General features: G+C 38.0%; 1 protein-coding gene across 1 annotated transcript; it reads right to left on the reverse strand.

Annotated features, from left to right (window-relative positions):
- Positions 1-13969, reverse strand: LOC134228371 (agrin-like). The gene is made up of 15 exons (XM_062710028.1): positions 13873-13969; positions 13545-13694; positions 12592-12796; positions 12281-12493; positions 11920-12167; positions 11556-11690; positions 11229-11351; positions 10971-11088; positions 10540-10651; positions 10148-10261; positions 6722-6908; positions 5776-5857; positions 2687-2926; positions 1629-1732; positions 1-794 (listed from the first exon to the last, which is right to left on the reverse strand). The coding sequence occupies exons 1-15, from the start codon at positions 13931-13933 to the stop codon at positions 637-639; spliced, it is 2250 nt and encodes a 749-aa protein (XP_062566012.1). The 5' UTR covers positions 13934-13969; the 3' UTR covers positions 1-636.
- Between the last annotated feature and the right edge of the window lie 6 nt (positions 13970-13975).

Consider the following 13975-nt stretch of genomic DNA (forward strand, 5'->3'; position numbering starts at 1 on the left):
GTATTTGTACGTGTATGCCAACTTTCAATTGGAGCTTTGTTTTTAGTAAACACATTTTCACAAACACACACACTTAAGAGGTATAAGGGTTTAGTTAACCCTTACACAGAGTTTCTCAGTTTCAGCCATGTTTGATTACACATGACAATTTATTGGCTAAAAAACAAGTTAGTTCCTGACACATATATACTGTATGTATACATGTATAAAAAAGACCCCTCGACGGTAAAATCATCACACTTTTCAGTACCACAAATCTTTTTAAATCTTTCATTAAAATAAACCATTATCATCTTCCCCAAACATAACACTGCATTACATTCATAATTATTTGAATTAATCTCCACTGTAAAATAATCATTTGACAAAGAGTCTGCAATAAAAGCATTGTTCTGATATCACTGCTTCATGCAGATGACCAGTAGTCAAAATCCAACAGAAAAAAATCCATTATTAAAGACATCTAGATACATTTCAAACGAGGCTATTAATAATGGGTGATGAAATCGAAAAAAATATAAGTCTGGTTCTCTCACTCTGTATTGGATAAACTGGTTTCATCACGCTATGTTCCCTGGTTTTCTGATTAAACTGGTGCTCTATCCACAAGAGGAATAAACTGGTCTCCTTAATCTGCTATGATGCTCCACAGTTTCTGATTAAACTGGTACTCTGTTCATTTCTGTTCTCTAACAAATGTAAAGATTTATAGTCCACTAGGACTTCCTTTATACATCCAGTAAATCCAGTGTAGTACTCCTTTGGTAGACCCAGGGGGAGTTCTGTTTTACCACCTGACAATACAAATAAAATAAAAGTTTTAACAGCGAACATAGAAGTGAGAAATGTTAAAATTGTGTCATTGCATGGTATTGCATATATATTATAGGTATTACTAACTCTGGTATGCACATCTCTAAGCAATTTTGTTCTTTCAATTTTAGTCTTGGTAGGGTGCATAGCTACTTGAGAATCAAACTGCTGAAATAACTTGAAAGAATTCAGTCTCTATAGAATATATATCAAATACAGCATCAAAAGCAGTTTTGAAATGAGCACTTCTACATTTATGCACCACCTATACAACTTTGGTCCAAGTGGGCTCAAAGATACTAGGAAAGTCTTACCTGCCAAGTGGAGAATAGCAAAAACAAAGTAGTTATACCAACTGGTAAACATTATAAACATAGGTAATCAAAGATTATGAAGCTCACCTCGACTAATGTTATCAGTTTAAGAAATGCAAATCTCACATATTTTCTAACCAGTATTTATTCTGAAAACAATATTCAATTAAGTTCTGTTTAAATAGGTCTTACAGTTCATTGGGATTGATCTGTTCCAAAACCTTGAACCTGGTCACTCATCTGGAAAATGTAGGTCAGATCCAGCATCCGAAGCAAGTCTGGTAGTGTCCATCCCAAGATGCATCATCCATGCAAGTTTGGTCTGGGTAGGGCTTAAAGTTACTTGGGAATGGACCTGCTCCAAAAACTTTAACCAGGACACCGACGCTAATGCAGACACCAGGGGTAAAGCATAAGCTCATCTCGACTTTGTTGAGGTGAGCTAAAAACTTTGTACATCTGACTACTCTGGTACTACATGTATTTGTATCCTACACTCACCAATCCACAGCCTGCCATTGGTGTCTAATTGATCCGCCCCTACAGATGATTGATCCACCACAGGGACTTCACCATCCACCTGTAGACTCCCCTCTCTCTCATCCCTGTAATAATCATTCACTTAGTAATATCAATTACTCATTAATTCTGATAAGGCGATAAAATCTTGAACAAGAAATCTGTGAGCCAATGCTCACTAGTAATACCCCCGCTCTGATGTGAATAAACACTACCATGTTAATATATATACAAGCTCAATTACAGGCAAATGCACAGAAAAATATGAAGTTGACATCAGATTAACATCAAAATGAATCCCACTATATAACATGTCTCAACAAAGAGTGTACTAAAATTTCAAGCATCTGCGATGAGTAGTTGCTGAGAAAACTGAGACGAAAATTTGTTATATATGAAATGGACAGACACACAGACAAACAGGAAGTTGTTTGATTTGAACAAAAATGTATCCCAACGTATGGCATGATTCGGAGAAGATTGTATTAAAATTTCAAGCCTCTGTGATGAGAAGTTGCTGAGAAAATTGCGACGAAAATTTGTTGTGTATGAAACGAACAGACAGACAGACAAACAGGAAGTTGACATCCTATTTGAACAAAAATGTATACCAACATATGGCATGACTCAGAGAAAATGGTATTAAATTTCAAGCATCTGTGATGAGTAGTTGCTGAGAAAACTGCAACGAAAATTTGTTATATATGAAACGAACAGATGCACAGACAAACAGGAAGTTGACATCAGATTTGAACAAAAATTTATCCCAACATATGGCATGCCTCAGAGAAGATTGTGTTAAAATTTCAAGCTTCTGCGATGAGTAGTTGCTGAGAAAACTGTGACGAAAATTTGTTACGGACGGACAGCTAGACAGACGGACAGACAGACACACAAGGGTAAAACAGTATACACCCCTCTCCTTCGGAGCGGGGGTATAAATATGGTGATAACCTTTAGAGTTTCTGTAAAGGCTATGCATTTTTATGTGTGGATCAACTTCAGTATTTCTTATAAGACCAGGAACTCTCAGTACGTACCGTAGAGCGATGATGTGATGCCACTGTCCGTCGTCCACCTTGACCGAGGACCGGATAATGTGCAGATCTCCCTCGGATTGTTTACCCAGATTGTAGCTGAGCTCCACCTGTCCCCCCACCACAGCTAGGGCCAGGTAGTCCCCCAGGATGTTACTCCGCCCGTTCTGGAACAAAATGAGGCCCGTCGGGGATCTGGTCTTGAACACAATGCTGTATCTGTTTACCCTCTGGGCTGTTTGCCTGAAAATATTTAACAGAGGCTGTTTATATCTGAATTCTTGCGTCTTCTTTAAAAAAATTCTAAGTTTGGCCAATAAAATGATTCTTTTTGACATTTCCTAAGCAATCATTAAGCTTGACAGTGTTAAAGGTTATCGTGGTACATAAGAACAGGTTGGGGGGAAACGTAAATTCCGCTATAATAGTGGTATTATCTCACTATTATAGTGAAATTACGCTATATCTCCTGCCGTGGATAGCCTCTATTTCATCCGATACCATGTAAGGTGTTTGAACGTCCGTTGAACATGGAAAGTCATGGTGGGTATTAAAATGAACAAAAACTGTCATGTTGACATGTTTTGAATTTAAATAAATTATCAACAGTTGCGTTTAATAATGCAAGCACTCTTTTTTTAACGGAAGTTGCATTTTTAACATAGCAACCGATGATTGCGGGGGTATTTAAGCCTGTTTGAAACTCAATTATTTCTCATTAATGTGCACAAATTGATGCTTGTTACAATTGTCAACTCGGACTGGAAAGGTTTTATGGAATTAAACAAGAAAAAGATTATTTCTGTCTGCATGGTTACAGGTATGGAGGCTCGTTATGGTAAACATAAGGACCCATTATGGGAAACATAAAAAAAGAGAATATTGATAAACTCGATTTCTATCCTCTTAACAAAATCAATTTATGATGAATAATCTACAAAATTACTTATATAAACGATCGTAGAAAACATGGTTTATTTTAAATTTCGGTTGGTTAATTGTTTATTTCAGAAAAAAAATCTTTATTTTGGTGTCGGGAGTATTTGACAAGAGAGCCTGTAACCTTATTTTAACACATGTTCAAATACTAGTAATTATTAATTGACAATCATTTTAAAGAAATAGCTTTAGTTTTTTCATGTAAATCGAAAAATATATAAATCCATCATATGAAATGAAAGTATGTCGTAAAATTAACCAATAACCACTGCTCAATATTTAGCATAAAAAGTGTCAAAAATATGATTAACTCAATTCAAATTTTCAACAATTAAAAATTGTTGCAAATCATCAAATCGGCCGCAAACAATTTAGCATTTCAAAAAAGTACTTTCACATTGAAAGCATATATATCCACTCAATGGAAGCATAAGATACTCAAAGCTGAACTAGAATCTTGAGAAGCGGATATTTTCATTAAATTTTTATTATCTATCATTTACTTCAGGGACGTAGAAACAGGGGTGCAAAGGGAGGGGGGCTGCCCCCTTCTTTTCCCCAACATTACCTTTACTATAGAAAATGTTTATTGAAAGGATGGTTCCCCCCCCCCCCCATTTTTTACTATAGTAAAGTGATATCAAGGAATTGTAGGAAAACGTACGAAAAAAAAATGGAAGTGAAAGTAACTTGGCTTTGAGTTGCCCCCCCCCCCCCCCCCCCGCACGAAATAGGATTTTCGAATTTGGGCAGCTTTTAATTTTTTTGTTGTTTTTTTTGCTTGTCAACTTTTTCAGGTGAGTAAAACATTTCTCTGCCCCCCCCCCCCACTTTCAAAAACGATGCTACGCGCCTGGACTTTATTACATCGATTAAACCATCTGATAAGCAAATGCACTAAAATCTATATTTACTCATTTTATTCAATAATTTATTCATATTGCTTTGAGGACAGTCTGAAATAATTTTTTTTAAACAATTTATTTATATTGCTTTGAGGACAGTCTGAAATAAAAAAAGACCGAACCACGTCCAGATACCCCGGATCTTTATCACGTGATATTGCCCATGGTTTCCGCAGAATAGACTATGCTACAAGGCGCTGTGCAAAATGTAGAATCAAAATTATCCTTGTATCATTCACAGCTGTCACATATTCAAAACAATTTTTCCTAGTTGAACAGTTTTCATTTTATTTAACCATGCACTATAATGCCACGTAATTACTATCCGGAAAATTTCCTTTTACATCTATAAATAGTACCTTTTGTAAACTCTTTATATAGTAAAAAATTATCAAATATCTTGAAGAGAAATTGAAAAATTATAACAACGATTAATTATATTTAATTTAAAGCAAATTTTACTTATGATTTTCGACATGTTATCAATGAAGAATTATTTTACTGAACTATTAAAAAAAACCTTCTCATTTTCTTATGTGCATTATCTTACACAACCACAAAAAGATCGGCCGTAGCAGCGGCGGCTGATAATAATGGGTCTTTACGTTTACCATAACGGGCCCCCATACCCGTAACCATGCAGACAGAAATAATCTTTTTCTTGTTTTATTCCATAAACCCTTTCCATTCCAAGTTGACAATTGTAACAAGCATCAATTTGTGCACATTAATGAGGAATAATTGAGTTTCAAACAGGCTTAAATACCCCCGCAATCATCCGTTGCTATGTTAAAAATGCAACTTCCGTTAAAAAAAGAGTGCTGGCATTATTAAACGCAACGGTAGAAAATTTATTAAAATTCAAAACATGCAAGCATGACAGGTTTTGTTCATTTTAATACCCACCATGACTTGCGGTTCAAACACCTTACATGGTATCGGATGAAATTGAGGGTATCCACGGCAGGAAATATAGCGTAATTTCACTATAATAATAGTGAGATACCACTATTATAGCGGAATTTACGTTTCCCCCCAACCTGAAGAAGATATATTATCAAAATAAAAATGCAATTGGCTAAAGCATCCTCTGAAATATTTATCCTTCACTAAAAAATTAACATACGACAAAGATCTGGAAGGCGTTTGTCAAACAAACAAAAGGACTTCATACTCTGTCTGTAGTCAAAAAAAAGATAAAATGCATTAAGAACTCATTTCTCTATGTGAAGGGTAATAATTTCTTACTGTATAGTGATTTCATTTGGATACTGTAGGAAGGTGCTGCCATCAAATGCCACAGGCAAGTCTTTGTTTTTAAGATCGGCCACTGAAAGTAATCGGTAACAGACAATAAAGGACTATATATGTTATGAGCCAATCTTGGCCCCCGAAAAATCAGCATTTTAGAATGACATTCAGATATGTTTAATTGATATTTATTTTGTAGAAGAGATTATATTAGATATATTTCCGATATATTGTTCACATTTATATGCACTCACTGGCTGTAAGTGATGACAGAAATAACACTTTTTTATATATCTAACCGAAAAGGCAAAAATACGTCTTTTTCTTGACGTTTTTTTCTTATGGGAAACATAGAGCGCATTGAAGAACATGTAGAACATGTTTTTCTGTCAGTAATAGGTATTAAATAGATACATCTTTGGTAAAAAAAAATTAAAAATATGTTCTAGTTTGCGCTCAATATTTTCTGGAAGAAAAACTGCTTGAAAATAAGCAGTTTTATACAAAATATGCTAAAATTGTGGGAAAACATGAACTTTATGATGTCACATTTCTATATTAACGGCATTTTAATCAAATTGAAAATTAACAATCAAGGTCATATGTATAGCTGTGCAAAGAAAAGCTATATATAAATTAAAAGTAAGATATTCATTTTAGGGGGCCATTTGAGACACTTACCATATATTGCTCTTTCAATATAGCAGTGGTGCTAAGGACTTTCTTTCTAATCAAATATAGAAATATTTTAGAAAAACATTGGTTGACCCTTGACCTTGTGACCAAAGTAGTTTTACCCGAAGTCAAAGTCTATTGGGGTCATATTCTCCTATCTAGGGGTACCAGTATACAGGTAAAATAGATTTGATAAGTTTAGTGATTCTCCTCATTTTGTTCTTTACTTCAATATCCTTAACTGCTCCTCCGTTTTGGTTCTACTTACTTTTCTCACAGCGGGCCCCGATGTACTTGGTTGGACATTTACAGTCGGCTTCGTCTAGTCGTGGTACACACACTCCCCAGTTCATACAAGGGTTGACGTTACATGGGGGGCCCTGGTACTCCCTCACATTGACCGAGGACGTGGCCGAGTGAATCAAATTGTCATACAGGTGTCCATTAATGTATATCTGTCCAAATTTAACAAAAATATGACCATGCTCTTAATTCTGACAGAATATGTGACTGAAGATTGCTATATAAAGATTAACATATCCAAATTCAAAGTTTTTCTTACTGTTAATTCCTTCGTAAACAGTCTTGGTACTAAGGACATAGTTACACTGATCTATCCTGGCTTTGAACATAACCATTAAGGGACTGTGCATGACTTACCTCATTTAAACAAATATGACAGATCTAAATTCCTAAAATTTACACATCATCATTTTAAATAGGCCACAGCCAATTCCTTCCCCTCTGTATGACTCTTGTGAAGTTAGCTGTGATCTGGGAGTCACTAGGTACACTGGTATTGAAGCCTCCTACATGTAACACACTATTAGACAAGATCTTACCCTCTGTACGACTCCTGTGAAGTTAGCTGTGATCTGGGAGTCACTAGGTACACTGGTATTGAAGCCCCCTACATGTAACACACTGTTAGATCTTAGCTGAGATCTGTGAGTCAATGGGAACACTGGTATTAAAACCTCCTACATGTAACACACTGTTAGATTTTACCCTCTGTATAACTCCTACATGTAACACACTGTTAGATCTTACCCTCTGTAAAACTCCTGTGAAGTTAGCTGTGATCTGTGAGTCACTGGGAACACTGGTATTAAACCCTCCTACATGTAACACACTGTTAGATTTTACCCTCTGTAAAACTCCTGTGAAGTTAGCTGTGATCTGGGAGTCACTGGGAACACTGGTATTAAAGCCTCCTACATGTAACACACTGTTAGATCTTACCCTCTGTATAACTCCTACATGTAACACACTGTTAGATCTTACCCTCTGAATAACTCCTGTGAAGTTAGCTGAGATCTGGGAGTCACTGGGAACACTGGTAATGAACCCTCCTACATGTAACACACTGTTAGATCTTACCCTCTGTATAACTCCTGTGAAGTTAGCTGTGATCTGGGAGTCACTGGGAACACTGGTACTGACGCCCCCTACATGTAACACACTGTTAGATCTTACCCTCTGAATAACTCCTGTGAAGTTAGCTGAGATCTGGGAGTCACTGGGAACACTGGTAATGAACCCTCCTACATGTAACACACTGTTAGATCTTACCCTCTGTATAACTCCTGTGAAGTTAGCTGTGATCTGGGAGTCACTGGGAACACTGGTACTGACGCCCCCTACATGTAACACACTGTTAGATCTTACCCTCTGTATAACTCCTGTGAAGTTAGCTGTGATCTGTGAGTCACTGGGAACACTGGTAATGAACCCTCCTACATGTAACACACTGTTAGATCTTACCCTCTGTATAACTCTTGTGAAGTTAGCTGTGATCTTGGAGTCACTGGGAACACTGCTATTAAAACCTCCTACATGTAACACACTGTTAGATCTTACCCTCTGTATAACTCCTGTGAAGTTAGCTGTGATCTTGGAGTCACTGGGAACACTGGTATTGAAGTCTCCTACATGTAACACACTGTTAGATCTTACCCTCTGTATAACTCCTGTGAAGTTAGCTGTGATCTGGGAGTCACTGGGAACACTGGTACTGACGCCCCCTACATGTAACACACTGTTAGATCTTACCCTCTGAATAACTCCTGTGAAGTTAGCTGTGATCTGTGAGTCACTAGGAACACTGGTAATGAACCCACCTACATGTAACACACTGTTAGATCTTACCCTCTGTATAACTCCTGTGAAGTTAGCTGTGATCTTGGAGTCACTGGGAACACTGGTATTGAAGTCTCCTACATGTAACACACTGTTAGATCTTACCCTCTGTATAACTCCTGTGAAGTTAGCTGTGATCTGGGAGTCACTGGGAACACTGATATTAAAACCTCCTACATGTAACACACTGTTAGACAAGATCTTACCATCTGTATGACTCCTGTGAAGTTAGCTGTGATCTGTGAGTCACTGGGAACACTGGTAATGAACCCTCCTACATGTAACACACTGTTAGATCTTACCCTCTGTATAACTCTTGTGAAGTTAGCTGTGATCTTGGAGTCACTGGGAACACTGCTATTAAAACCTCCTACATGTAACACACTGTTAGATCTTACCCTCTGTATAACTCCTGTGAAGTTAGCTGTGATCTTGGAGTCACTGGGAACACTGGTATTGAAGTCTCCTACATGTAACACACTGTTAGATCTTACCCTCTGTATAACTCCTGTGAAGTTAGCTGTGATCTGGGAGTCACTGGGAACACTGGTATTAAAACCTCCTACATGTAACACACTGTTAGATCTTACCCTCTGTATGACTCCTGTGAAGTTAGCTGTGATCTAGGAGTCACTGGGAACACTGGTATTAAAACCTCCTACATGTAACACACTGTTAGACAAGATCTTACCATCTGTATGACTACGGTGAAGTTAGCTGTGATCTTGGAGTCACTGGGAACACTGGTATTAAAACCTCCTACATGTAACACACTGTTAGATCTTACCCTCTGTTTAACTCCTGTGAAGTTAGCTGTGATCTTGGAGTCACTGGGAACACTGGTATTAAAGCCTCCTACATGTAACACACTGTTAGATCTTACCCTCTGTATAACTCCTGTGAAGTTAGCTGTGATCTGGGAGTCACTGGGAACACTGGTATTAAAACCTCCTACATGTAACACACTGTTAGATCTTACCCTCTGTATGACTCCTGTGAAGTTAGCTGTGATCTGGGAGTCACTGGGAACACTGGTACTGACGCCCCCTACATGTAACACACTGTTAGATCTTACCCTCTGTAAAACTCCTGTGAAGTTAGCTGTGATCTGGGAGTCACTGGGAACACTGGTCTTAAAACCTCCTACATGTAACACACTGTTAGATCTTACCCTCTGTATAACTCCTGTGAAGTTAGCTGTGATCTGGGAGTCACTGGGAACACTGGTATTAAAACCTCCTACATGTAACACACTGTTAGATCTTACCCTCTGTATAACTCCGGTGAAGTTCGCTGTGATCTGGGAGTCACTAGGAACACTGATGTTAAACCCTCCTACATGTAACACACTGTTAGATCTTACCCTCTGCATAACTCCTGTGAAGTTAGTTGTGATCTGGGAGTCACTGGGAACACTGGTATTAAAGCCTCCTACATGTAACACACTGTTAGATCTTACCCTCTGTATAACTCCTGAGAAGTTAGCTGTGATCTGGGAGTCACTGGGAACACCGGTATTAAAGCCTCCTACATGTAACACACTGTTAGATCTTACCCTCTGTATAACTCCTGTGAAGTTAGCTGTGATCTGGGAGTCACTGGGAACACTGGTATTGAAGCCTCCTACATGTAACACACTGTTAGACAAGTTCAGCTCTGTAAGAATTCCCTAAACAAAATTAAAAAGAAAAAATAACTTACACTGCATTCTCATTTTCATTCGTTGCTCAACATTGACAGACCTGATGTTACATCATTGAAGACAGTACCAAATATGTATGTGTCAAAAAAATTGAAATCAAATGAAAAGTATAACAAAACATTTATTGATTAAGTTCTCTGGCAAAATGCATTTTGTCCGACCATGGAACCAAACTCTGTTTGTTTCATGGGTCAGACAAAACGCATGTTGCCCTCAAACTCGGTCAATAAAAGTACAGTATTTACCTGTGACATTCCTTTGTATGTCCAGTCACTATCTACTTGTAGAGTCCCAGTTCTGTCACTTTTCTGCATCAACACATCATGCCATTTGTTCAGTTTGATTGTCTTTGTACTCCTACAAGAAAAGGACTCAATGAGGAACAGATTTCTCCAACAGGTGCCCTCAATTCTTGCAATATAGATTAATGAGAACAAAAGCAAGTGGATATATATCAATAAAGTGAATCAGTCTTCACAAAACTCAGTTGTCTAAAGACTGAGCCCAGTGAAAGTTTGATGTCACTGGTCAGCAAAAATCAAATGGGATTATAGATTCTCTGTCATAAATGGTCAAAACTCCATGATTTGTCTTTAAAAGTTGGAGACTGAGCAGTTCAGTGGAAAAGCTCATTAAGACATAAATAAATGTCCCCATAAACCACCGTCCTATTTACCTGATTACCACTGTTCCTGTGCCTACGTTAAATCGGAACTCCAGCTGTCTATCAATGATGTTCAGAGAAATGTAATCACCCAATCCTTGTGGATACTGACTGGCATACAGAAGCACACCTGTAATTATTACATACAGGTGAAACTCAACAGTAAACAATAAAACTCTTAATTCTAAGAGAGAGCAAACTTTTCTTGCAATTCAGACTTATTTCAACAACTTTTACTGAATTTTATTCTGTGATGATAACTTCCCTTACCGTTCGGTTTTGCGGATTTGAACCAGATTCTGATGGACACTGAGTGACTTCCGATTTCTCCCAGAGGAAGGTTAATCAGAGACGACCTATTGAACTCCGGCACAGCTATCTTCTCTAGTCTCTCTGTCATGTTATAAAGCAGGATACTGAACTTAAGAAGCTTGTAATGTGTAATTAACAAGAAGACAGTAACTTCAATACTTTAATGATTATTCTGAAAGAGTAGAACTCCTTTTAAGTAAACTCTGTATGTCTGTCTGTCAAATGTGGACAAGTTTACCTTATGTACAAAATATAACTACTTAATACATTGTCAATGTATCTCACCATTTTCACAGAATTGCCCTTCCATGTTTGCTGGACACTGACATTTGAATCCTCCGTCCTGTGTGACGATACATGTAGATCCCTCCTTACACATCGCTCTCAGGCACGGATCTAACGCCACCTCACAAAAATCACCTAAAATTATACAATTCTCAAATAACAATCTCAGCGAAGAATCTTATGCGACATCACATCTTCCTTTAAATGCTAACTGACCTTGTCAGACCATCCTGACATTTTATGCAATTTAATTGAATGTTATTCCAAGTTTCCTTCAGTATTTCTAAAATTACATCCAAATAACATTGATTTTTTACTAGAAGCTCAATGGACAATTTCTTCATTCCTGATCCTAAGAATTTACCTGTAAATCCATGTTCACATTCACAGTGGAAGACTTCTCTATCAGACATGAAGCAGGACCCTCCATTGTGACAGGGAAGGGAACTACAGGGGTTGCTGCCACACTCCCACACGTCTAACCCCGAGACCAGATCCCCACTCCTGGAGGGGTAGCTGAGGCTGTAGGTATAGGGGGAGATGGTGCTCCCCGCAGCGAAGGAGTCGATACAACCAGCCAGGCCCACCTGTAGACCAAGCAGTTTCTTGGCCCTGTAAAATATGTCAAATTTAAACTTAATCTAGCTAGTGGTGCAAACTGCAATTTTATCCAAAACAGCAAGGCTGAAGCAACACTGATATTTTTACAATAACCCAGTCCTTACTTTTTAGCTTCGTCAGGGATGTTCCCGAGGTATAAGAAATCCCCGAGGTCAAGAGAGGTCAGTGCCCCCTCACTCTCCCCCTGTAGGACGGGACTGTTGTCCACCTGTAACTGACCAGCCCTGCCCACTCTGTTGACCACAACTTTGTGGTACACATTTCTCTTCAGCTGGTCCCGGCTTCGTATCAAAGCTAGACCACTCCCCAGGTCATACCTAAAGTATATACAAATCATAAGTACTACTATAGCCATTGGCAAAATAAAACTATTCAAAAGGCCAGATCTCATGAGTACCTTTCCTATGACTCTCACCTGAACTCCAGGTAACCATTGATGACGGTGACGGCTATAAAGTCCCCGGTACCGTTAGGATACTGACTGGTGAAGGTTATAATTCCGTCGTTGTTCAGAATCTTCACACGAATCTCGAACATCAGGTCATCATTTGGTTTGGTCCTCTGTCTCAGCTGTAGGTAAGAGCTGTTCCCAGTAAAGGAAGGCACAGAGAACTTTGCAGCTGTCAGTAAAATGAGAATAAAGATCAACCTGACATTCATAATATAAGGGCGAGCCTCAGACTGAGGTGAGCTTGAGACTTTCCATTCATGCATTCATCCATAATATTCACTGAATATTATATAAATATTGCATGTGGTTGAGTGTAACATTGAAAATTTTAACCCCAAGAAAACCATTGTCAACCAAGGTGCAGCCAAGGTTGACAATGGTTTTAGAGAGGTGCTAATTTTCAATGTTACACTCAACTACATGTATGCAATTTTATTATATTATACAGAATGTTTTATATAAAAAAACATATAAGAGTGAACTGTGCGTGCATAAATTCTGCGCATTCGCTATTTTTTGGAATATCACCTGTTGCTACGCTGGAGGGCGTGGCTTCATTATTCAGCAGGTATAAGTGTTTTTTAACAATTGTTTCTGACCAATCAGATTCAACTAATTTACATGAAAGAAAATATTACATAATAATGCTTAGAGTATTTTTCTTCAGGACACTCTCACTAAACAATTAAAAGAAATATTTTAAACATTTTTGAAATACTATTGAAATACTATACCCTGGTGTATCATCATTCGCAGAAAATCATTTGATATGTTATGTATTATACACTACTTGTATGTTGATCTGTCTCACCTTTATGACAGATAGGGCCAGCTTTCTCCTGTGGACGCAGACATCTTTACAGATAATCATATGATATGTATTTATTCTATATTATACATATGTTGATCTGTCTTACCTTTATGACAGATAGGGCCAGCTTTCTCCAGTGGACACAGACAGCGGTACCCCAGGGACGCGTCGAGCTGACATTGACCGTTATTTAGACAGGGACTGTCCGAGCACGGGTTTATATATGTCCTATTATCTAGCGCTTTCTCCAGGACCTCTAGTAAAACAAAACAATAAAAAATCACACAAATATGCACATCATCTTAGTTGCCTCAGTATTTTTGATACCCCTAGATACCCTTCTGTACTCCTCTTACTTTTAAAATCACATTGTAGACATTCAGTACCCCTCTTACTTTTACAATCACATTATAGATATTCTGTACTCCTCTTACTTTTACAGTCTGTGTCGTCCAGGGTACTGATAAATCCTGCCTTACAGCGACATACTCCCATGTGACACTCACTGTTGTTAGCAATACAATCATGTCTGGCAAA

Source organism: Saccostrea cucullata, unplaced genomic scaffold, assembly GCF_032062105.1.
Source record: "Saccostrea cucullata isolate Sc308-1 unplaced genomic scaffold, CSIRO_AGI_Scuc_v1 ctg5044, whole genome shotgun sequence".
In the NCBI taxonomy this organism is placed as follows: domain Eukaryota; kingdom Metazoa; phylum Mollusca; class Bivalvia; order Ostreida; family Ostreidae; genus Saccostrea; species Saccostrea cuccullata.

Excerpts from the sequence above, each read along its gene's own strand:
- LOC134228371 (XM_062710028.1), bottom strand. The coding sequence starts at position 13,933 with ATGGGAGTATGTCGCTGTAAGGCAGGATTTATCAGTACCCTGGACGAC. Across the intron at positions 11,089-11,228 it reads CAAATCCGCAAAACCGAACG|GTGTGCTTCTGTATGCCAGT; the intron begins GTAAGGGAAGTT and ends TAATAATTACAG. Across the intron at positions 10,652-10,970 it reads ACAGGAACAGTGGTAATCAG|GAGTACAAAGACAATCAAAC; the intron begins GTAAATAGGACG and ends CTTTTCTTGTAG.